Below are 22,555 nucleotides of genomic sequence, written 5' to 3'. Positions count from 1 at the left end.
TCGGATCCGGACCCAGACCCGGACCCGGAAATGCTACTAGAAAAGTGGGTTAGGTGGGTGGGTAGCTTTTGAACTGCGATTCTCACAGAACAGAACTGCTATCAGAAAAGTAGGTTAGGTTAAGTTAGAGCTGTGACCCTTATAGAAACGAAATGCTACCAGAAAAGTAGGTTAGGTTAGGTTAGAACTGCGACCCTTACAAAAACGAAATGCTACCAGAAAAGTAGGTTAGGTTAGGTTAGAACTGCGACCCTTACAAAAACGAAATGCTACTAGAAAAGTGGGTCGGTTTACCTCCTTTTCTACATAATTAGGCAAAAGATGCTGTCTTTTTCATTTCATTGTCTGGAATCTAAGAATGCTTTCAGCGGCATCCCCCATTGAAGTCGGTTTTTTTTTTCTTAAAAATTATTGTCTGTTTTTTTTTATCTTTAAAGTTTTGTACAGTCAGCGGTGGAAGTGCATGGTCACTTTATGAATGAATTCCATTCCTGATGTGTCTATGCAGTTTTGCAACTGGCAGTACACACTAACCTTGGCTTATGCTGTAGGTACTTGTGTGTGTAACTGAATTGTAGTTATATTGATTTTTGTATTTAAATTTTTAGAAGTGAGGACCTGTAATTGGCTCTGTAATTCTATTGTAGCTTTAGAAATGTTTATAGCTGTTGGTTTTCCATGTATGAAAAATATATATATATATATATATATTAGCAAACTTATTGCAAACGATCCACTGTGGCCCACGACTCACTGTACCCCAGTCTCCCCTACACTTTCTTGCGTATATAGTATTTTTCGACCACGAAGGGGAATGGTGACAGGTGTCATCTCTTTATAATTTATAACCTTAAAACGCCAAATCTCGCAAAATTGTACTGGGATCGTAACCTTCCTGTTTAAAAAAACTGTTTATTGTTAAAAAACAATCATATATTTAAGTAACTTAGAACTAATCTTATATTTTTACTAGGTTAGGGTTAATAGTTTTATTGTTTATACTTTCAATTACATCGATGGGAAAGCTGTTTAGAGCCTTTTGTATTTAAGAGGACCAGATCCTATATTACCTGTTGGGGAAATGTAGTTGATAGTCTAGCATAGACCGTAATTTGGGACTAACCTGATGACGTGTTAGACTTTCTCCAGGGGCCCCTGTTCCTTCGATGATGAATGTAGCAACCTCATAGGCTGGAGTCGACAGACGATCTTCTATTTGTGCTGGACACTTGGTATGGTTTGATTTTGGGTTTTGAGCTCAAGCTTCGGAGCGAGCGATGCGACGGCGTTTTCGTGTTTTTAGATCGTTGTGTAGAGAGAGTATGGCAACACTCGAGTTTCGGTGTTGCGCGCTTTGAATAGCGTTCCGTTTTAGGCTTGTCCCGTTTTGGACTATGCTAGTTATTCGATTAAGTATTAACCGATTTAGAAATAAGAAAAGAAAAATACGTAGTATTTGTGCGTACATATAAAAGTACCGAACATGCCGCCGGCCATAAAATAATGCTTATTTTATTTAAGAACTATCATACAGAATACTATGCTAACTTAGGGCTAAGACATGTAATGCTATACCTAAGAGATGCCTATTCAACAGGCAGTGGGCAGACCTTAACTACAGGTCGCTTGGTAAGAGTATTACCGATGCGTACAGTTACGACTCTGGTAATACCGTCGGCGCCGGGATGCAGTTGATGCACGCGCGCGAGACGCCATTGTAGTGGTGGCAGTGTGTTGTCTATCAACACAACTACAGAACCCTCCCGAAGGGGTGTGTTATTATTGTCGTGGAACCATTTACCTCTTGGTTGTAGCTGGTGTAAATATTCTACGTTCCAGCGTTTCCGAAAATGTTGAACAGCTTGTTGAATAACCTGCCATCTAGCGAGGCGGTTTGGGTTGTCGTTAGACAAGTCAAATTCAGGTAAAGACGTTAATGGTTCCCCGATGAGGAAATGTCCAGGAGTAAGGGGTAATGGATCAGTAGGATCATTACTAAGTTGACAGAGAGGTCTTGAATTACAAACCGATTCAATTTGACAGATCAAAGTATTAAATTCGTCTTGAGTCAGTTTTAGTGTACCTATGACACGATGTAAGTGTCGTTTCAGACTACCTACGGCTCGTTCGACGAGACCGGCAAAATGCGGAGCATACGGAGGATTAAACTGCCAGGTGATTTGCATGTTTGTCAGCTGGTTGTTTATAGCAGTCTGATTTGACTCGTTTCGCAGAAACGTGTAAAGTTCGGAAAGGTACCTGTCACAACCTACAAAGTTCCGTCCGCAATCGGAACGGATTGTTTTGCAATACCCGCGTCGGGATATGAACCTACGCAATGCGTTCAGAAAAGATTCGGTTGAGAGATCGGGAACTAATTCCAAATGGATTGCTTTCGTTGATTGGCAAACGAACACGCATACGTATGATTTGTAAACTTTCGCGTTACGAAGTTTACTTGATTTAAGAAAGAAGTGTCCCGCAAAGTCAACGGACGTATTTAAGAAGGGACGAAGTGATCGAACCCTAGTAGTAGGTAACTGAGCCATCGATGGCTGTGGTGCGACAGGTCGTGCACGAACACAAGATACGCAGCGTCGTGTGCGCATACGCACAGCGTCGCGAGCACTCAGGATCCAGTAGGTCTGTGCGAGGGCAAACTGCAAAGTTTGAGGTCCCACATGTAAATGTGTTTTATGATAAAAATCTATGAGAAGATTCGTGAAATGGTGTTTCTTGGGTAACAGAATCTGATGCTTGGCATCATACGGTACGTTGGCCCGATTTATTCTGCCGCCGACCCTGAGGAGTCCGGCATCGTCCAAGAAAGGTTTCAGTTTCTGAAGACGTTTTGTACATCTGTCGTCGTCCTTAAGACGCGAGATGTCTTCAGAAAAGCATTCACTTTGGACAAGTGATATAATTCGACTGAGAGCTTGTTTTGTCTCAGGAACTGTGACATGTTTAGTCGTAGGACTATTGGCTTTACGACATTTATTTATGAATCTAAACATATACGAAATGACGCGTAGCATCCTTGGAAGCGATGAGAATCGCTCAATGAACTCTAAGCTCTTAGGTTCATTGGTTTGTGTGAGAAGAACATGCTTGCGACGTTCTTCGTCGGTGTGGCATACGACGTTAGTCTTAGGCCACTCAGACTCATTTTTACGGAGCCAAGCAGGTCCCGTGAACCATAGTTGATGGTTCAACTGAGATGGGAGAACACCACGAGACGCGGGGTCTGCGGGGTTGTCTGCGGATTGAACGTGGTTCCAATGAGAGGCAGGCACGTTGCTTGTTGTCTCCGCGATGCGGTTAGACACGTATGTCCGCCACTTGTCTGGAGACGAACGTAACCAGGCAAGAGTTATAGTGGAATCGGACCAAGCGTAGACTTGGTCGAAAGACAATCTACTGCTGTAAGCAGTGAGGACCTTTTTTATCAATTTTGACAATAGATGAGCACCGCATAGCTCCAATCGAGGGGTAGTAAGCCGTTTCAAAGGCGCAATTTTTGTTTTACCTATGAGAAGGTGGGTGCTGATGGCACCGTTCGAGTCAACGACACGAATGTAGACGCAGGCGGCGTACGCCTTTTCAGATGCGTCTGAAAAGCCATGAAATGACACTTGATGTGTGCTAGGAAGCACGTGACGAGGTAACGCAATGTCTTGTAGTAGCGGCAGTTCGTCGATGAACCGAAACCACAAGTCACATATACCCTGAGGAGGGGCAGCATCCCAACCTGAGCCTGATACCCATAAAAGTTGGATTAAATGCTTCACGAATACGGTCACTGGACTTAGAAATCCGAGGGGATCGTAAATCTTAGCGATTTCTGCCAACATTATACGTTTCGTACATTTGCGTGAGTTAGCCACTCCATCCGTTTGATAGGAAAAGACGTCGGATTTAGGGTTCCACTTAAGCCCTAAGACCTTGACAGAAGCATCAGTGTCGAGTGCTGACAAAATGAGAGCGTCATCATGAATGGAAGCGTCATCGCTTAAATGCGATAAAAACTCAGAACTGTTACTGGTCCATTTGCGGAGTTCGAAGGTTCCTGCTTTACAAATGGAAGTTAGTTGATGCTGAAGAGTGATAGCATCTTCAACCGTATCAACTCCAGTAACGACATCATCAACGAATACTTCGTTAAGGAGTACTTGCGAGGCAAGTGGGAAGTTAGCAGCTTCATCAATTGCTAATTGACGAAGTGTTCGCAAAGCTAAGAAAGGCGCGGAAGCGACGCCAAATGTGACAGAGCACATACGATATTCCTTTACGGGATCATGGGGAGAGAATCTCCAAAGAATCCGATGGAAGTCACGGTGTTCTTTACAAAGACCGATGTAGCGATACATCATTTTGAGGTCTGCCGTAAAGACTATTTTATGAAGTCTGTACTTCAGTAAAATATCAGAAATATCTTGCTGCAATTTCTGACCAGTGAGAAGATTATCGTTAAGAGAACGACCTGATGTAGTCTTGCATGAAGCGTCATACACAATACGATACTTCGTACTCTTCGCAGTAATCGTAGTGGATGTGGAACTCTTCACCACGACGTGGTGAGGTAGATAGTAGGGGGGAGTGCCAGGACTCGCTGAGTCAGTGACTGGCTCCATATGTCCCAAGTCTAAGTATTCTTGGATACATTTATTATAGTTCTCACGCAAGGCAGGGTCGCGAGACAGGCGTGCCTCTAGTTTAGTTAAGCGTGAGAGAGCTATAGCACGAGACTCGCCCAAGGGCGGAGCATTCTCCTTGAATGGTAGGGAAACTGTATATTTCCCATTTGCATCTCGTGTGTGAGTATCGACGAAGATCGACTCACAGCGTAATTCATCTTTTGTAAGATGTGGATGTTCTGGTATGGATTCCAACTCCCAGAACCTTTGAAGTTTCATGTCAAGTTGGCAAGTACTCAAGTTGACACTTAATCGTTTCATACTTTCATATGAAATTGGACCACCTATCAGATAACCAAAAATGCTGTTAATGGCCACGGGTGTGCCCGGTGGACCCTTGATATTATCCAGTAGCAGTATGCTATCAAGATACTCAGATCCCAGTATCAGTTCAACAGGCCGCGTTGAGCGCAGTTCTGGGTCCGCTAGATCAAGATTTTGAAGGTGTTGAAACTTATGAATATTCCCAATTGATTTAGGAATATAAGCAGTGTAGCTTGTCAAGTCAGCTAAGATATAAGCTTCGATGTGAAGCTTCGGCTCGGGTTTGTTGTGAGGTGTGACCTCGCACAACACGTAACCACGTGGCTGGACTTCGCCACCAATACCGGTGAGAGTGGTGCCCGTGGGAGCGGAGTACCGCGGCAGGCCGAGACGTTGGACGCACGACTCAGAAATGAGCGTGGTCTGCGCACCTTGATCCACAAGGGTGCGAACGGACCGCGGCGTGTAAGGCCCCTGGTTCAAGGGTCGTAAATTTACAAGCGCAGTCGTGAGTAAGACCGTACAGTTCTTACTAGAAGGATGCCCCGTAGCTCCATGTAATGGAGTGGGTGAGGAGGTTTCCGCTACTGAGCGCAACTCAGGGGAAGAAGAAGACTCCGTAGTCAGTAAGACGGTTGGAGTAGGCGCATCTTCATGCAATGAAGAATGGTGCCTTTGAGTGCAGACGCGGCAAGTATGGCGCGACTTGCAATCTTTTAGTTCGTGGCCAATGAATAAACAATTGGTACAAAGTTTATTTTGTTCCACGAAATGTTTTCGTTCTTTTAGAGCGAGTGCATTAAACTTCTCACATTTATATAAAGGATGAGAATTGTCCTTACAATACGCGCATTTAAATTTATTTAAATAATCCACCGCAGTTGTAGCATGGACGCTCATAGTACGCGAGTTACGCGCAAACGAAGAGTTATTATTGCGCGGTGCATTATATTGCACATCGGAGTGCGCGCGAGTAAGCGACATCGCACGTTTTCCCGCCATAGCATGGCGCGATGACGTCACCGCAGCTGGGCGGGCCGAGCCGGCCGCTCCGCCAGCCGCAGCGAACGCGGGCGCCGCGCGCTGCGCAGGCCCCGCGGAAGTACCTAAAGTACGCGCGGACGCGGTCATCACTTCAGATGCCGCTAATTCCTTATCGAGGAAATCGAGTAATTCGGTCACGTCAGGAATTTCACATGAAGTTTTTAATGATAATTCGAAACGCCTACGAATATTAGGTGTAATTTTGCGTAGCAAAATATTTAAAAGTACGAAACTCCAGTCGTCAACTGGTAAACCCAATGATTTCAAAGCAGTAATATTCTCGTGATAACAATTCATCAAGTTGCGTAAACTTGATTCAACATTTTTCTCATTAACTGATTCACAGTCATAAATGTTGTCAAAATGTTTTGTTGAAATAATTCGTTTATTTTCATAACGCGAAATTAATACCTGTAAGGCATTTTCGTAATTAGCATCCGTAACAGGAATAGATTTGATAAGATTATACGGTTCATCTTTTAAAAACAATAACAAATACCGGAAGCGTTCGACATTTGTTAAGATGACGTTGTCATGTACAAGTGATTTAAATAAATCGTAGAAAGCATTCCATTCAGTTAGAACACCTGTGAATGTTTGAAGCGATAAGCGCGGTAAGCGAATATGCGATTGATTTGATTGCTGAGCGCAGCAACTCGCATGTGACACCCCATTAAGTCCGCCGCAGACAGACGTAATGCTTTGTTTACGCTCCTCCTTAAGCGTGTCCAAGGCAACTTGGACCTTAAAGTATAAAGAATCGAATTGATTTCTCACAGCTAAATTATCATCGCGGTTGAATGACTCATTCTTTGCCGATAATTTCTCAATTTTCGCTTGAACTTGGAAAAATGATTTTTTGATTGAAGCTAATTCCTTAACTCGAACTCGAAATTCCGCTATATTATTCGAACAGTCTACAATTTTTTGAATATTGTTAATCGCTAAATCACGTTCGAATGTCAATTGTTCAATCTCCATAGCGGTCATTTTATAAGAAATATAGTTAATTTACTGTGGAAAATAATAATATTATCACGAGGTAAGAGACTAAACTTGTGTAAATATATTTGAACAATGTATGTATGTATAGTGTATACGTTATGTTAAGTTTTTAAGATCTCTAAAATGGCTAGGTACTAGCAAAAATGTTAGTTAGTTAATAAAATAGTTATATAATCTGTCGCAAATTAAAAGTAAGTTGCAATTAAACATGCAATGTTAATTACAAAGATAATAGTTCCCGTCGGTAGAACCCGAGCTAAAGAAATCTGAACTCTGTGCCGTACGCAATACGGGCGACAGTTTACTCGATACTGTAATTATGACAGCAAACGATAACTTGGTTTTGGTATGTTATACCTGAACCTTAAAAATACACTTAAGTACGTAAATACTAAATGTAATGTAATGTACGTTGTACAAAATAAAGAAATGAGTTGCGACAAACTATATTTAGACCTAGAAGTATGTACTAGGCAAGTGACTCGCGCGCCGCTGTAGGTATATCTACCGCCCGATTCCGAGAATTATAAACGAATATAATTTCGCTAAAAGTGCTCAAAACCATATGAAACTATATATAATTAGAATGATCTCGTTGAGATCTAACTGTACGTATCGGTATTTTTGAGAAATATTGCACGACGTTGTCGGAAACTCGATATTTGTATTTGTAAGCGGAGGTAGGTTCTCGCTAACTTACGAACAAAGAAAAGGGAATTTAGTTGAAATAACTATTGTACAGCACAAATAATACGCATAAATCGATACCAGATAGTGGAATCCGGTTCGAAACACAAGTATGTTGGGGAAATGTAGTTGATAGTCTAGCATAGACCGTAATTTGGGACTAACCTGATGACGTGTTAGACTTTCTCCAGGGGCCCCTGTTCCTTCGATGATGAATGTAGCAACCTCATAGGCTGGAGTCGACAGACGATCTTCTATTTGTGCTGGACACTTGGTATGGTTTGATTTTGGGTTTTGAGCTCAAGCTTCGGAGCGAGCGATGCGACGGCGTTTTCGTGTTTTAGATCGTTGTGTAGAGAGAGTATGGCAACACTCGAGTTTCGGTGTTGCGCGCTTTGAATAGCGTTCCGTTTTAGGCTTGTCCCGTTTTGGACTATGCTAGTTATTCGATTAAGTATTAACCGATTTAGAAATAAGAAAAGAAAAATACGTAGTATTTGTGCGTACATATAAAAGTACCGAACATTACCATATTCATTATTATTTTTAGTATTATGAAATTAGGTTCATTGGGTAGACTGCGCAGGTTATTTGGTCTATTATATCTATTCAGCTCTCCCAAACGATGCTTGTATTTCAGTTTGAAAAATACTATAGTAAGAATGAAGTCAATTATGTCTCCATGTACGATCTATTTATAATAACTATTTTTAGGGTTCCGTACGGTACCACTAAAAGAAAAGAGGAGTAGGAAACACCTAATATTGCTATAAATATATACTGCCTGTATTGTATTTAAGAACAGCCTTGAATTAAACGTAATCCAATTTATATCGCCAACTCTTTTCAGCATATAAATGGCTTTTAAACAGCCATATAAATCTCAGCAATTTTTGAGACGGCTTTGATTCCGGAGCTTTACGCTGGCTGGCTTTCATTTTATGCTTCAGAGTTCTGAGAGAGTAGATAACTAAATTGAATGACTGCAAACGTTCAAGCCAGTGCTGGTAAAATAGCGCATGTAAAGGTTAAATTTCAGATATTCTATATATTTGAAACTAGTAACTTGAAACTTCGTACCTAAATAGAAACTTGTTAGGGTGCGTTCGGAATTGCTGATACCACTGTTTGACCACTAAAGCAGACATCGTTACAAGAAGATTTATTTGAGTTAATTAGGTATAACGAATTCATACTCGAAGGCGTTTTTGAACGATGCGTTCTGACTTTTTTTCTGGGATCTATTAAAAACCGTCAATATGGTTGAATGACGTTTGAACGTTTTTATGCCTCATGCTTTTTTGCTTACAACAAAGCGAATATAATCCAAGTACTTATTGCAAACTTGTATTAAGCATATCATGAAGAAATGACATTGAAATGTAAAGGTCACTTACACGTTATTTTGTCTCACTCGGTGAGCAAAAACGCATTTCAGGCACTGTTTTAAAGCATCAAAGTACCCTTGTTCGAGCTGCTGAGATGAAAATAGTTATTTCTACAACAAGAGAGCAAAGTTTGATATCTCTTCGAGTACTTGAATTTGAGTCCCGTGCAAGCGAAAGATTCTATAATATCTTTAGAATCTTGAGCGTAGTAAGCGTAGTAGTTAAGAAGTAAGGGACAGAACAGAGATAATAGACTCCAAGTATTTCGAACTTGTACTCTATTATCTTGTATTCTATTATCTCTGTCCCTTTCACGTCGTTAGCAAAAAGAAAGAGACAAAATGAGGTTCTAACGACATTCAACGGTATATTGACGGTTTATAGACCCCCAAAAAACATGAAAATGCATCGTTCCAAAACACGTAATAATATGAATTCTTAATAATTCATTAATGAAAATAAAGTTTAAAATTTGATGAAAACACTATGTTTTACGTATTTTATTGTACAATTAAAATAATTAACTTAAAACTACACAGATTATCACGCAAAATAAATAATGCTACTTTAAAAATTTATTATAGAATCTTTCGCTTGCACGGGACTCAAAATAAGCACTCGAAGCAATACCAAAATTTGCTCTCTTGTTGTACAAATAACTATTAAACATTCTTCATTTTTGTTTCCAGGGTAGCTGAAGCGCCGTGGTGGCATGCAGCGCCCACCGCGCGGCTTCTCCCACTTCCACTGCTCATCCCTCTACGAACCAACCTTGACGATATCCAGTCTCCCACCCTTGCTCCTCATTCTTATTGTTTTTCCTTTAACGCATACACAAATGACGAATAATTCAACACTGCCTGAGAGATATTTTCAAAATGAAGAAATCCATAAAGAAAACAATTATACTTTAAAGAAAGACAATGAAAGCAATATAACATTCAAACACAAAAACATTACTACAGCTGTAAGTAAGGAATATCAAATTTTATTAGATAGGTTTAGAAGAAAAAAGATTAAAAATATGACAAGCGAAGAAATCTTTTACGATATTGGCAATTTAACTGATAATTTAGATGATATTTCGACAAACAATACTTTTAACGTAAGCCCACATATAAATTATTTACATTATCATCAAAAACACTCATTTAAATTACAAAATATTGATTTACTAAATGCAAATGACGCTGATGAAACTAGCGCTATCGAAAAATTAAGGATGGATGATGAAACTAGAACAAAAATATTTCACGATTATTATTCTACAGTAAACAAAGTCAATGCAATTAATGAGGAACACAATACAAATGAATCAATTACAATAGATGTTTTGGATTATAATGAAACAATCGATATATTATTTAATGAAACCGAAATTCCACAAACGGTAACTGATCCGAAAATCCGCAGGCGATTTTCTAACCACTCATTAGTGTTCCCCGATAACCTTTCCTCTCCTCGCGTCCCGACGATAATGCAGACACCACGTCCGGGATTTGTTGAAGGTAAGACAGAACCTTAAGAGGAAAGGGGACGGCCGTTTTTCTATACAAACGTAGTCTCCATTTTCCTCTCTGGATATTGACATTATGGAAACTATTTTTACATAATTTTATTATGCAAATTAACCATAGCTATGCCCCTACGTTTGACTATAATCGATGATTTGATTATAGTAAAAATTAGGAGCGAAAAACAGATTTCATACAAAATTTTAAACGGTCCTAAGTCTTATTTAAAAATTCGATAAAATCAAACTTAGGGGCATAGCTGTGGTTGATATTCAACAAATTGTGTCAATATATTTCCAATAATGTTAATATCCAGAGAAGAAAATGAGGACTACGTTTGTATGAAAAGGCAATTTCGCGCGGGTCCTGCACTTTCGTCTTAATTTAAAAATATTAGAATTCACTTTGGAATGTAGTGCGTTTAGAGAATTACCTTAAAATGAAGGCGATTTTAAAGATTTATGTGTTTCGTGCATTGAGTTATTATTTACTATAGAGTGCAGTAAAACAAATACTTCTGCACAACACGTATAATTTGTTAAGCACTTCACTAAATTTAACATAAAACACCAAAAAAAAAATCTACACATGGAATTTAAAAATTATTATAACCAAAACAAATTATTTTTCTGACTGTCCGCTTTCCGCACTGGCGTGAACTGTTGTACGTGCGAAAGATAACGGCGTATAAATTTAGCTGTAGAAGGAAAGAAATGGATTAATGAGATGGAGATTATGGACGATAATGGCTGTTTCAACGGGTGATTGGTGCCTAAATTTTATGCCGAATATTAGTTTCGCCTGACAATTAGGGGCAATTAGAATTTTGAAAATGCCGTAAAGAAATGCGGAATACGGATAACAGCGGCTTTACAGAATTAAAAGAAATATGGCACAAAAAATAACAATGAACAATTATAGGGTTATTAAACGGGAACCGATCCCTTAACGTTAAAAAATATTCAAGCTCCGTAGACAATTACAATTTGCTAGTTCCTTTCCAAAGAAAACGTTCGGCCAACCAACGCTGTACCGTGACCTATCGAAAACCACGCAGTATGCGGGCTCATGTCCTCCCTGGGGTCTGATACCTGACCGCCGGTCGACGACCATCCACTGCCGACTGCCCGTCGGCGGCTGTGCCTTGTCGTTGATACGGCCACCACGTACCACCGGAGCACTGCTCGACGGTGGCCTTAAAAGGGTCCTGGTGCAGGCAACTACGGCCAACAAGGCCGCGGATACGGCCACCACGTACCACCAGAGCACTGCTCGATGGTGGCCTTAAAAGGCTCCTGGTGCAGGCAACTACGGCCAACAAGGCCGCGGAACGACGGGAAGAAAAGCGCACTCCAAGTTATTATTGGCAACTTCCGAAGAAAACGTTCCTCTCAATTGACGGAAACAAGGAAAAAATTTAAAAAATATTCGCGGACCACAAACAGACCTTTCCACGTCAATCTCAAAATCTATCTGAAGTCCTCCGAAGAAAACAAATTTCTTCTTTCCGAATCAGAATTGAAATTCAAAATTCAACGCAATTGTAACCTGCCTACATCGAAAATATCTCAGTCCAAAAAAGGTTCCATGTGTTTTGATAAAGCGCCATCTAAGAGAATTCCGCGTAACGATAGCCCACTAGCCCTCGCATAACAAACAACAAAAAAAACCCGAAGAAATACGCAAACTACGTTGATATGGAAGAAGTTCCCAAAACCGCCGATAGATGGCAAAAAAATAAATATGTAGCGAACGCTACAAGAGACGATATACCAATCAATGAAATTGTCACAATCACAACCTCTACCACGCGACCGAAACGTCAAAGGTTAAGGTCGCGAGATTCACGCTCCGCTTCTATGGCTTGATGCCAAAACGGCAGCAACTCGTGGCGCAAAATACTGGTTCTCTGTGCCGGTTCTATACCTATACGTTAGTAATTAGTTCAATGGTTTCGTGAGACAACTTGGTACGACACGATATTCATTATTTCAAAGACGCTAATAGCGTCACTAGAAAAGATTTTTTTTTTTTATAAAAATGAATACTTACATTATTTCATACATCAGTAGTTACACTTCAAATTGATAACAAATATCATGCAAGTATGGGTTGTGATGTGTCCTACTGGTATGTCCCAAATATTTATTTTATATGTGTACACATTTTTATAGAACTGACATTTTTTAGCAGTGAAGCAAAGTTATTGGTTTACAATAACAGGAAATTACCAGTTAGATTCAAACTAATAATTTCATCGAATGGATAAGTATTTATTTTATATAAAACAACAGTTGGAAGGGTTCTACAGTCCCATTTAATTAATTATTAATTACTCATACTTTAAAAAGATGATTTTCTTTTTCAAAGCAGTAGGTATTTCTTGAAAAAGAAAAGAAAAAGTTCTGAACGTCAAAAGTATCTTACTTTTAATAGGATTCCTAATAATGTAAAGTTAGTTGATTTTTATTCTGTTTCGTGTTAGTCTAGAATTTGTAGCGTGTGCCGTGTACAATATACTTATAGAGATTAGCGTCATCATTTTACAAATATTATGGTCTGAGTCCGATTAAATATTTGTGACTTTATTAGGCATAATTTTTAAGAAAAAAAAAGCGTCTTCAATGGCCGCTGAAAGTTCACTTAGCTGTTGATGGTGCACTCTTAGATTTCAGACAATGAAATAAAAAAATCTTTTGTCTAATAATGTAGAAAAGGAGGTAAAACCACCCACTTTTCTAGTAGCATTTCGTTTCTGTAAGGGTCGCAGTTCTAACCTAACCTAACCTACTTTTCTGATAGCATTTTGTTTCTGTAAGGGTCACAGCTCTAACCTAACCTACTTTTCTGATAGCAGTTCTGTTCTGTGAGAATCGCAGTTCAAAACCCAACCACCCACCTAACCTACTTTTCTAGTAGCATTTCCGGGTCCGGATCAGAGTACGGGTCCGTGTCCGGCTGTCCGGGTCCAAGTTTGGGTCAGAGTTCGGTCCGGGTCCGGGTCCGAGTTGGGGTCCACGTTCAGACCCGGGTCCGGGTCCGAGTCCGGGTCCAAGTTTAGGTCTGGATCCATAAGGAAGAGAACAAATTGCCATACGTGAACTTTGTGTCATTGAAGAGTTCCATTCTGATCATTATCAGCAGTTTCCATTTCATCAAATGTCACTTTTTTAAATGTAAATGCTGGATTTGTTGATAAAAAAACAAAAAACACTATATGTATGCCTTTCACATTTGAGGAGTTCCCTCGGTTCCTCGTGGGTCTCATCATCAGAACTCGAGCTTGACAAAAATATGTCTTAAAAATTTAAGTTGCTTAACAAACATAAAGAAGAGGACAAATCGCCAAACGTAAACTATGCGTCATTAAAGAGTTCCATTCTGATCATCATCAGCAGTTCCACTTCATCAAATGTCACTTTTTAAAATGGAAGTGCTGGATTTGTTGATGAAAATACTAAAATCACTATATGTATGCCTTTAACATTTTAGGAGTTCTCTCGATTCCTCATGGATCCCGTCATCAGAACGAGAGCTTGACAAAAATGTTTCTTGAAAACCTAACTTGCTTAACAAACATAACGAAGAGGACAAATAGAGCTGTGACCCTTACAGAAACGAAATGCTATCAGAAAAGTAGGTTAGGTTAGGGTTAGAACTGCGACCCCCCGCGGGTTGCTCACCTTGTCGTGGTGGAGGGGCTTAGTAACCGTGGCTTGGTCACCCACGGTGAAGCGAAGAGGCAACCAGGGCCGGCCTGTTTGGGTCGCGGGCTGGCCCGAGGAGGACGCTCCAAGTGGGCTGGTTTTGGGTGGGCTTGTGATGCACTGAAGGTGAACCGTCGAGGAAGAGGAGTGTCGGTATTGCGGTAAGCCGTTCTCCCTATCCTCGGCGGCCGAGGTGTGATCGCAGGGGAAGAGGAGTGATGGTATTTCGATGCGCCACTCTCCTTATCCCCTGCGAACTTGGCGGGGCCGTTCCGCTGTAGCGGCGTTGGTGGGGCTGCAGAGGAAGAGGAGTGTCGCTGTTACGATGTGCCGTTCTCCCTGTCCTCTGCAGCCGAGTTGTGGTTTTGCGGCAGAACCATAGACCTGATCTGTCGCCGGGCGCCGGAGAAATTTCTGGCGCCCGTGGCTTCCTTGTGGCGGGCTCGGGGGGGTCCGCTACAAAGCAGAACGCAAGCCGAGGAGGAAGGCGCGTCGTACCATCTGGCGCGCCTAGCGTGAATGGCTTTCGGGCATTCGCGGAGGAGCCGCTCATGGGCGGCTGCCGCCGGTGGGGTCGCGGATGAGTACGTTAGCGTTCCCGTAACCCCACCAATAGGGCGGCGATGCGGCATATGGGGGGTTTTTTAGTGGGTACAAACCGTGGGCCTCATTAGCCTAGACGGGAGTCCCACATACCCACTCGGGATACCCCCCGCACCCTGGTGGTATGCGGAATGCATTTTTCCCTCCATGAAAAAAAAAAGGGTTAGAATTGCGACCCTTACAAAAACGAAATGCTACTAGAAAACCTTTGGTTTTACCTTCTTTTCTAGATAATTAGGCAAAAGATGCTATCTTTTTCATTTCCTTGTCTGGAATCTAAAAGTGCACCATCAACAATAAGTGAACTTTCAGCGGCCCCCATTGAAGTCGGTTTTTTTTTCTTAAAAATTATTTTATTGTCAGATTTTGATAAAAATTGGTAGTTAGGTTTGAGGAGCTCCTCATTCTGGTCGGATTCAACACGAAATCCAAACTTGGGACAAAAAAATGTATGAAAATTCCCATAGAGTAATAAAAATACCAAACGTTTTCGTAACTCAGTCGCAGATTTTGTAGGACATACGGTAAAATTAAGTTTATATTGTGCAGAATAGGCAACTATCCATTTCACAAATTTTATGAAAATCTGAAAAAAAACGACAGCAAAATAAAAAATTGCCCTAACAGTAAAAATTTCGTATATAAAAAAGCGTGTTCTAATACACTCATAGACAAATTTAGAGGAACGCACAATAGTTATTTGTTATACAAGGGTGCAAAGTTGTATTTTACCCGCGAGTGTAGAATTGAAACACGAGCAAGCGAAAGGATTCTATAGGTGAACCACGAGCGAAGTGAGTGGTTCTAAAATAGAATCCTGAGCGTAGTGAGTGTTTCAACACACGAGAAGTAAAATACATTTGCGCCCGTGTGTAACACAAAACTTTTCACCTCACTATAGCGAGGAAAGTGCAACATCCACAGGTGTTAGATCATCTTCATCACTGGAATCACTCATTTCTTTACGATATTATAACAGAAAACTCTGGAAGTGGTGTATTTTTACGCGAGTCGGTGAGAAAAGGTTTTAAGTAAAAAAATTGTTGACAATGTTGACATTTCTGATGTATGAAATGTCAACGATGCGTTTTGAAATTGCATCGACTCAACTTGTGCGTTCAGAATTATATTTAACATCATTATAAAAAAACAAACGTTTCTTATGGAATTTTAAGGTTTATGACTTAAAATCATTAAATAAAGCTAAATTTGGTATTTTTTATTAGATTCTGAAACCATTTATTTAATGATAATTAATATCGAACGAACCATTATCATGAGCGTTTTACGTTTTGTTATCTGTCAAGCTACTTTTTTATTTTTATTTTTTTTTATTCACTTTAAATATTCATACAACTTTTGCCAGTATGCCACTATTGTAAACCTCTTTGGTTTATGTAATAGACTTAAACACGCTCCATCCAAGGTCAAATTACTTTCCCCACTAGTGGATAAAACGCGTTTTTCCCCGCTTGTATTGAAGGATAAACGACAACTTTCCGAGCTAGTGAGGGGAAAAAAAAGTTTCATTACTAATTTTGAAATTACTTTGGGTGCTGTAATCCAGTAATTAAACCTTTTTTTGCGTTTCTCTAAATTTGTCCATGAGTATGTATAATATCATTTATCAATAATTAATCCCGGATTTTAAGCTTGACTTTCAAAGATTTAAATACGAAATTCGTTTAATTGTGACAAAAATTGCCGTTTATAATTAACCCAATAAAAAGCTGTCAGTAAAACAATATAATAAAACTATTCCCATTACTTAAAATATCTTTCATGGCCATAATTAACATTGAAATGTCTCTTACAATGGTAATAATATTATTTTAACAACTTTCGGACCACGTAGCCTAGCCAAGATTACAATCGTTTGCAGAAAACGAAACGTAACGCTATCATTCCAACATTATTTACGTTTATCTTCTTAGCGTTTCGTTTTGTTTTCTCCAAACGATTGTCAACGTCTAGGCCCCCAGCGCTCGTATTGCATCAGTGTCCTATTGACAACCGGCATCTTGATACCTTTTGCTTGAAAACGCCATCGTTTCTGACAGTGGTAGCGCCAAATTGGCTCTAAGGTTTTTTTTACTATTTTTTATTATTAATCAACGTAACGATACGTCTTCTGTAACGTCTTTAAGTAGTTAAAATCATCGCCCCCATCTCATCCTTGAATTTATATCTTGCACATCAGGTATAAATTATAATTAAGTATAAATTAAGTATAATAAACACCACAAACGGACACCTTATCAGTTCAAGTTTTATTTTTTCACAGCTTCAAGGGGCTGTAGACCTGAGTTTATGGTTTTAATTTCAACTCGATACCTCCACGCGTTCCCGAGATAAAGGGTCTTGACAGACAGGCAGACAAACGGACAACAAAGTGATCCTATAAGGGTTCCGTTTTTATCCTTTTGAGGTACGGGGTACGAATAATTAATGTGAAGTTCGTTGTTAAAAAATTCTTTTTTTTTGGAAATTGTAGAATTGTCCCAATTATTTAACATATATACCTCAAGACAAATTTTGTAGTCTACTCGTATTTATAAAGACTATTTATGATTCTGACTGAACAAAATTATTGAAACACGATCACGATTTACAATATACGATCTCATTTCCCAGGAACAGCAGCAGATTTAGCCCATTTATCGCGATTAATCGAATTAAGAAGCGGATGTAAAGGACATTAATCCAGACTAAACCGGATAAAACAGGCTCCGATATTAATGTAGGTACCCTGGGCATTCTACGCGCGTCTTTTGAGAATGCGAAATCATTGTTAATTTACTTTTTAATTCGATTTGCTTGAACGAAAATCTCCGTACCTATATTACCTGGGACTTGGAAAAATGCATTTAATCCGTAAAGCATATACCATGGTTGTACAAACAGCAACGCTCTTAACTGTCCATCCGTGGGCCTTATGCCTTTTGTAATAAGGTTTATGAACTGTCAGTTTACAGTGTAGGCGATGGTACTTGATTGGTGGCCCTTCCTGATATGAAGTTATTAGAATAATTCTTAGTATAGGTAACGCTTTTCTCTAAATACGCGCCGTTGTAACTACGTGTAACCGCAATTACCTACTCGGGCGACTACGAGTTCGAGCAAATAGTATGAACGCAAAAAATATCTCAAGTTCAACAACGCCACATTACCACTAATGAGCCCTAAACCTTAACACTTCCCTTTACGGACCACGGGATCCATGATGCGAGACGACGAGGGTTTCCTAACGGTTCATTGGACTTCGGACAATAGCTTTACCTATCGGATAGACGTTTATCTTACACACCTACAGCTATATGGTGGCGCAGCTAAGGGTCGTTTTGGACGTTAAATTAATTAGTGAATTACACAAGTCACAAGCAATCTGGTTTCCATTATATTTGAGGTGCATCTCTATAGCGTTCATACTGTTCATAGGCACCTACTTGTGCATACCCTAAAAAAATGGTACTTTATTACCTGTTTATTAGGGTAGGTACAAGTAGATAATTGTGGGGACGGTATGGGTAAAGGCACGAGCCGACACGTTTGCTTCAGAGTAGCGAAGAGAGTAAATTTTTCGAGTATTACTCGTATTAGTACCTGTGCCCATGTGTTTGGAATGTTTGGATGTTAGTTCATTTAATTGGTGTTTAACTTTTCAACTTTCAATCACACAAACTACTTACTTTACAACTTCTTCTACTATCAACTGGACAGATTTGAAATATAAAAATAAAAATATTCTAACATGCGCATTTTTACGTTTTTAATAAAGTTCGATTCCTAACAAAATAATAATTAGTTGTAGTAGTTGTATAGGCTATCAATTTACGTTGTATTCATTTATTATTTTTAAAAAAAATTTTTTAATTGTGTTGGGAGATTGGGTTATCAATCTCCCTTTGATAGGTGGTGGTTGATGATGAAAATGAACAGTGACAAGTAAGAGTCAGTTGATATTCTTATATAACCTATGCTATATTGCAACAGTTAGTTCGTATTTTACATATGTTTTCTTGTTCAGATACGAATAGACCTTGCATTTCGTGGAGGTGGTAAATTATTATATTAATGGTAAATAATACCTCTTTAATTTAGAAACTATATACTTACTTACTGTTACGGTCTAGAGCATATTTCTTCTAAATGGGTAAACAAAAAAATATGAAAAAAACATATATGAATTTTTAATTATTGTTCAACAATTCGGCCTCCGGCCCTCCTTATCCTTCTCTTCCACTTCCACACCCCGGCGCGCTTGTAATATAATGATGATATTCCCATGTAACGTTTGAGAACATTTCGAACGTGGAAAAACAATACTAGTTTAACACTAATAGGTAGGTAACAATTCCCAAAACTTTATATGTAGGTAGACTTGGTAGTAGGTACTTAATTTTATAAGTTAACTATGAATGGCATTATTTATATTTATTTATTACGGATTAAAAATGCTTATTCTTAGAACCTCGTTGTGGTAAATTCACGTACGATCGCAGTGAGCGGGGTGCAGGTACAGAGACACTGAAACGCTCAAGGACAAATCAGCGACTATCGTCTTAATCGACAAATAAGAGTGCTGGAGTAGGAAATAATAACATAACAATACTGTTTTATAATTTTTATAACAAAAACAAGTCCATTTCAATGTAAATGACCATTGTAATTAACTTGAATTAATTATAATTTTATAATTGTAAGTTTTAGTCCGGACATATAGTAAAAAATGTTTTACTAAATGCTATATGATCTTACTATATGATCTATCTGCACATACATTATAGTGTATGTGCAGTTAGATCCCTGAATTCTCTGGACATAGCTTAAATATAATGAATTTATTAAACACCAGTAGCATTTTACTGTATTTTCACTTACCTACATCAAAATGTTTCCTAGAGGGTTATGCACTTACAGTAAAATACATTTGAAAAACTTGGAATTGGTGGTATCACTGCATAGTATAAAACAAAGTCGCTTTCCGCTATCTGTCCGTCCGTCTGTCCCTATGTATGCTTGGATCTTTAAAACTACGCAACGGATTTTGATGCGGTTTTTAAAAATAGATAGTGATTCAAGAGGAAGGTTTATATGTATAATTTGTAAAGGTTTTGTGTAAATTAGTTGAACTACCCGTGCGAAGCCGGGGCGGGTCGCTAGTTATCGATAAATACTTATAGTTTTATGGATCGATGGAGCATCAGAAACTATGTACGATTCTGTAAAAATCCGAAAATCACAAAAATTTACTTACAGTGTTATGCCTCTCAGGTATGGAATAATTACTTACATTATTTAACATTTGAATATATTCTGAATCCCCTTTGAACCAAAGACCACAATCGAAAACTCCATTCGAAGTTGATGACATCCTGATTACTTTTGATTGAACAAAAGTAATTTCTACAATGGAAAGTTTGCTGTAAGGTGATCCTCAATTAAAATTATCACAATGATTGTTTCCGCATATGTCGGTGTCGCCTGTCCTTCCAACCACAATCATTATTATGGTATAAAAAATATTATGGTTATTAAGATACCTCTATGCATAATATTTAACCATACTTTTTACAATGTAAAGCTTGTCCCAGAAAAAAATGACGCATTTTAATTTTCACAAAATCTTACACAACAGTTAAAAATCAACTGTTTGATGGTAAATTCTTGTTACTAATTTTATAAACAACATGTATGTACGCATGTTTTGAGTATTTGACTTTATAAATCCAGAAATTTCGTAATTTTATTGTAATGGCTGCCATCCGGTTTTGTACATAGGACTCTGTTATTAATTTTTAAGCTTTTTCCATTTCGACTTGAAGTTTTCAACTGATATGGCGTTAGTTTTATAGTTAAAGAGTTTCTGCTTCATATGAGCCCATTATTTTTCAATGGATCGTAATTCAGAGCAGTTGGGAGGAATAAGGTGTTTTTCCACAAATTCGATATTGTAGACTTAGTCGCTTTATCTCTTTCTTGGATAGTGGTAGATGTGGTTTTCACTTCAGTTTACTATTTTGCATTTTAGTTAGGTACTTTAGTTTCTTTGTAGGTCTCTATAGAGTAATTTTTAAGGACTTTGCACTGTTCATTTGTACGTTTTGCACTTTTGGCTAAATAAATATAGTACAGAACTACAGACAGGGTCATAGGCGTTTTTTGCAACGCAGCTATGATGTTCTTCTCTGTATTCTTTATTAGAAAACCCGGACTATTTCCAGTCCGCCATCGTCTACCATCAGTTTCTTAGAATTGTTTTAACACCCTTTGAACAGGTCTTACTAACTATATACATAGATTAACTTCACTGCTAGTTTTTCGTGGAAATGCCTCGATTTTTTAAGTGTTTGTGCAACATTTTTTGATGTTGTCTTTTCTGTGATGGCGATATCTTCGAAAATGTAAACGAAAGGAATTTCTTTTTCCCCTCACTAGCTCGGAAAGCCGTCTTTTATCCTTTAAAACAAGCGGGGAAAAACGCATTTTATCCACTAGTGGGGAAAGTAATTTGACCTTGGATGGAGCGTGTTTAAGTAGCTTTAGACAGATAACAAAACGTAAAACGCTCATAATAATGGTTCGTTCGATATTAATTATCATTAAATAAATGGTTTGTACATTTAATAAAAATACCAAATTTAGGTTTATTTCATGATTTTAAGTCATAAACCTTAAATTCCATAAGAAACATTTGTTTTTTTATATGATGTTGAATGTAATTCTGAACGCACAAGTTGAGTCGATGCAATTTCAAAACGCATCGTCAGAAATGTCAACATTGTCAACAAAAAATTTCTCACCGACTCCGACAAAAATACACAACTTCCAGAGTTTTCTGTTATATTATCGTAAAAAAATGAGTGGTTCCAGTGGTGAAGATGATCTAACACCTATGGATGTTGCACTTTCCTCGCTATAGTGAGAGGAAAAGTTTTGTGTTACACACGGGTGCAAGTGTATTTTACTTCTCTTGTGTTAAAACACTCGCTACGCTCAGGATTCTATTTTAGAACCACTCGCTTCGCTCGTGGTTCAACTATAGAATCCTTTCGCTTACTCGTGTTTCAATTCCACACTCGCGGGTAAAATACAACTTTGCACCCTTGTATAACAAATAACTATTTATAAAGAATAAGAAAACAGGTATTTTTTTACATTATAAGTCTCCTTAAGCCTTTTGGTCAAAAGTCTGATGTGCAACCTGTGCGAATACAAACGTAATTTTTTTCTGGGACAACCTTTAGTCGCTAGTTTTCGCTGCTTTTAGGTACATATTTACTTTTTGTATCAGATATTCGCTATACATAATTATACCTACGGTAAGCACTAAAACAATGCCTTTGTAAGGTGTCCGAGTTCTCTCTTAAACGATACCTACATTATAGTTGCAATTTCATTCATGCAACGCCTGTATAAATAAAGAACAAATTCCATTTAATATCACTACGGGATTTCAAAGCAAACATGCATTGTTTTATAATACAATATGAACTCGTGATGTTGTACCCTAACTCAGCTCCAGGAAAATCGTTTGTTTACCAACGTTTGATAATGAAGTGATTGTGATGTATATTAATTAAAGTAATTAACATTACATTTCCTTAGGCTATATTTTCCTTAAAATTACACAATATTTATTTCATAAA

At 38.6% G+C, this 22,555-nt stretch overlaps 2 protein-coding genes across 2 annotated transcripts in view; one reads left to right on the top strand and one right to left on the bottom strand.

Moving 5' to 3' along the window:
* Nucleotides 1-22,555, top strand: part of LOC134748947 (gamma-aminobutyric acid type B receptor subunit 2) — a 320,538-nt gene that overhangs the window by 145,731 nt on the left and 152,252 nt on the right. The window contains exon 3 of the mRNA XM_063687384.1: nt 9,772-10,590. Within this exon, the coding sequence (XP_063543454.1) occupies nt 9,795-10,590 (796 nt within the window). The 5' untranslated portion in view covers nt 9,772-9,794. The remainder of the gene's footprint in view (nt 1-9,771; nt 10,591-22,555) is intronic.
* Nucleotides 1,587-6,089, bottom strand: LOC134755521 (uncharacterized). The gene is made up of 3 exons (XM_063692420.1): nt 5,982-6,089; nt 2,770-5,432; nt 1,587-2,013 (listed from the first exon to the last, which is right to left on the bottom strand). The coding sequence occupies exons 1-3, from the start codon at nt 6,087-6,089 to the stop codon at nt 1,587-1,589; spliced, it is 3,198 nt and encodes a 1,065-aa protein (XP_063548490.1).

Source organism: Cydia strobilella, chromosome 1 (assembly GCF_947568885.1).
Source record: "Cydia strobilella chromosome 1, ilCydStro3.1, whole genome shotgun sequence".
In the NCBI taxonomy this organism is placed as follows: domain Eukaryota; kingdom Metazoa; phylum Arthropoda; class Insecta; order Lepidoptera; family Tortricidae; genus Cydia; species Cydia strobilella.
This window is presented reverse-complemented; position numbering and strand designations above follow the sequence as displayed.

Bases quoted from the DNA above. Each gene is read 5' to 3' on its own strand.
- LOC134755521 (XM_063692420.1), bottom strand. From the start codon at position 6,089: ATGACCGCGTCCGCGCGTACTTTAGGTACTTCCGCGGGGCCTGCGCAG. The intron at 5,433-5,981 runs GTGACGTCATCG...CCCTTGAACCAG, and splicing joins GCTCGGCCCGCCCAGCTGCG to GGGCCTTACACGCCGCGGTC. The intron at 2,014-2,769 runs GTATGATGCCAA...TTGTAATTCAAG, and splicing joins ATAAATCGGGCCAACGTACC to ACCTCTCTGTCAACTTAGTA.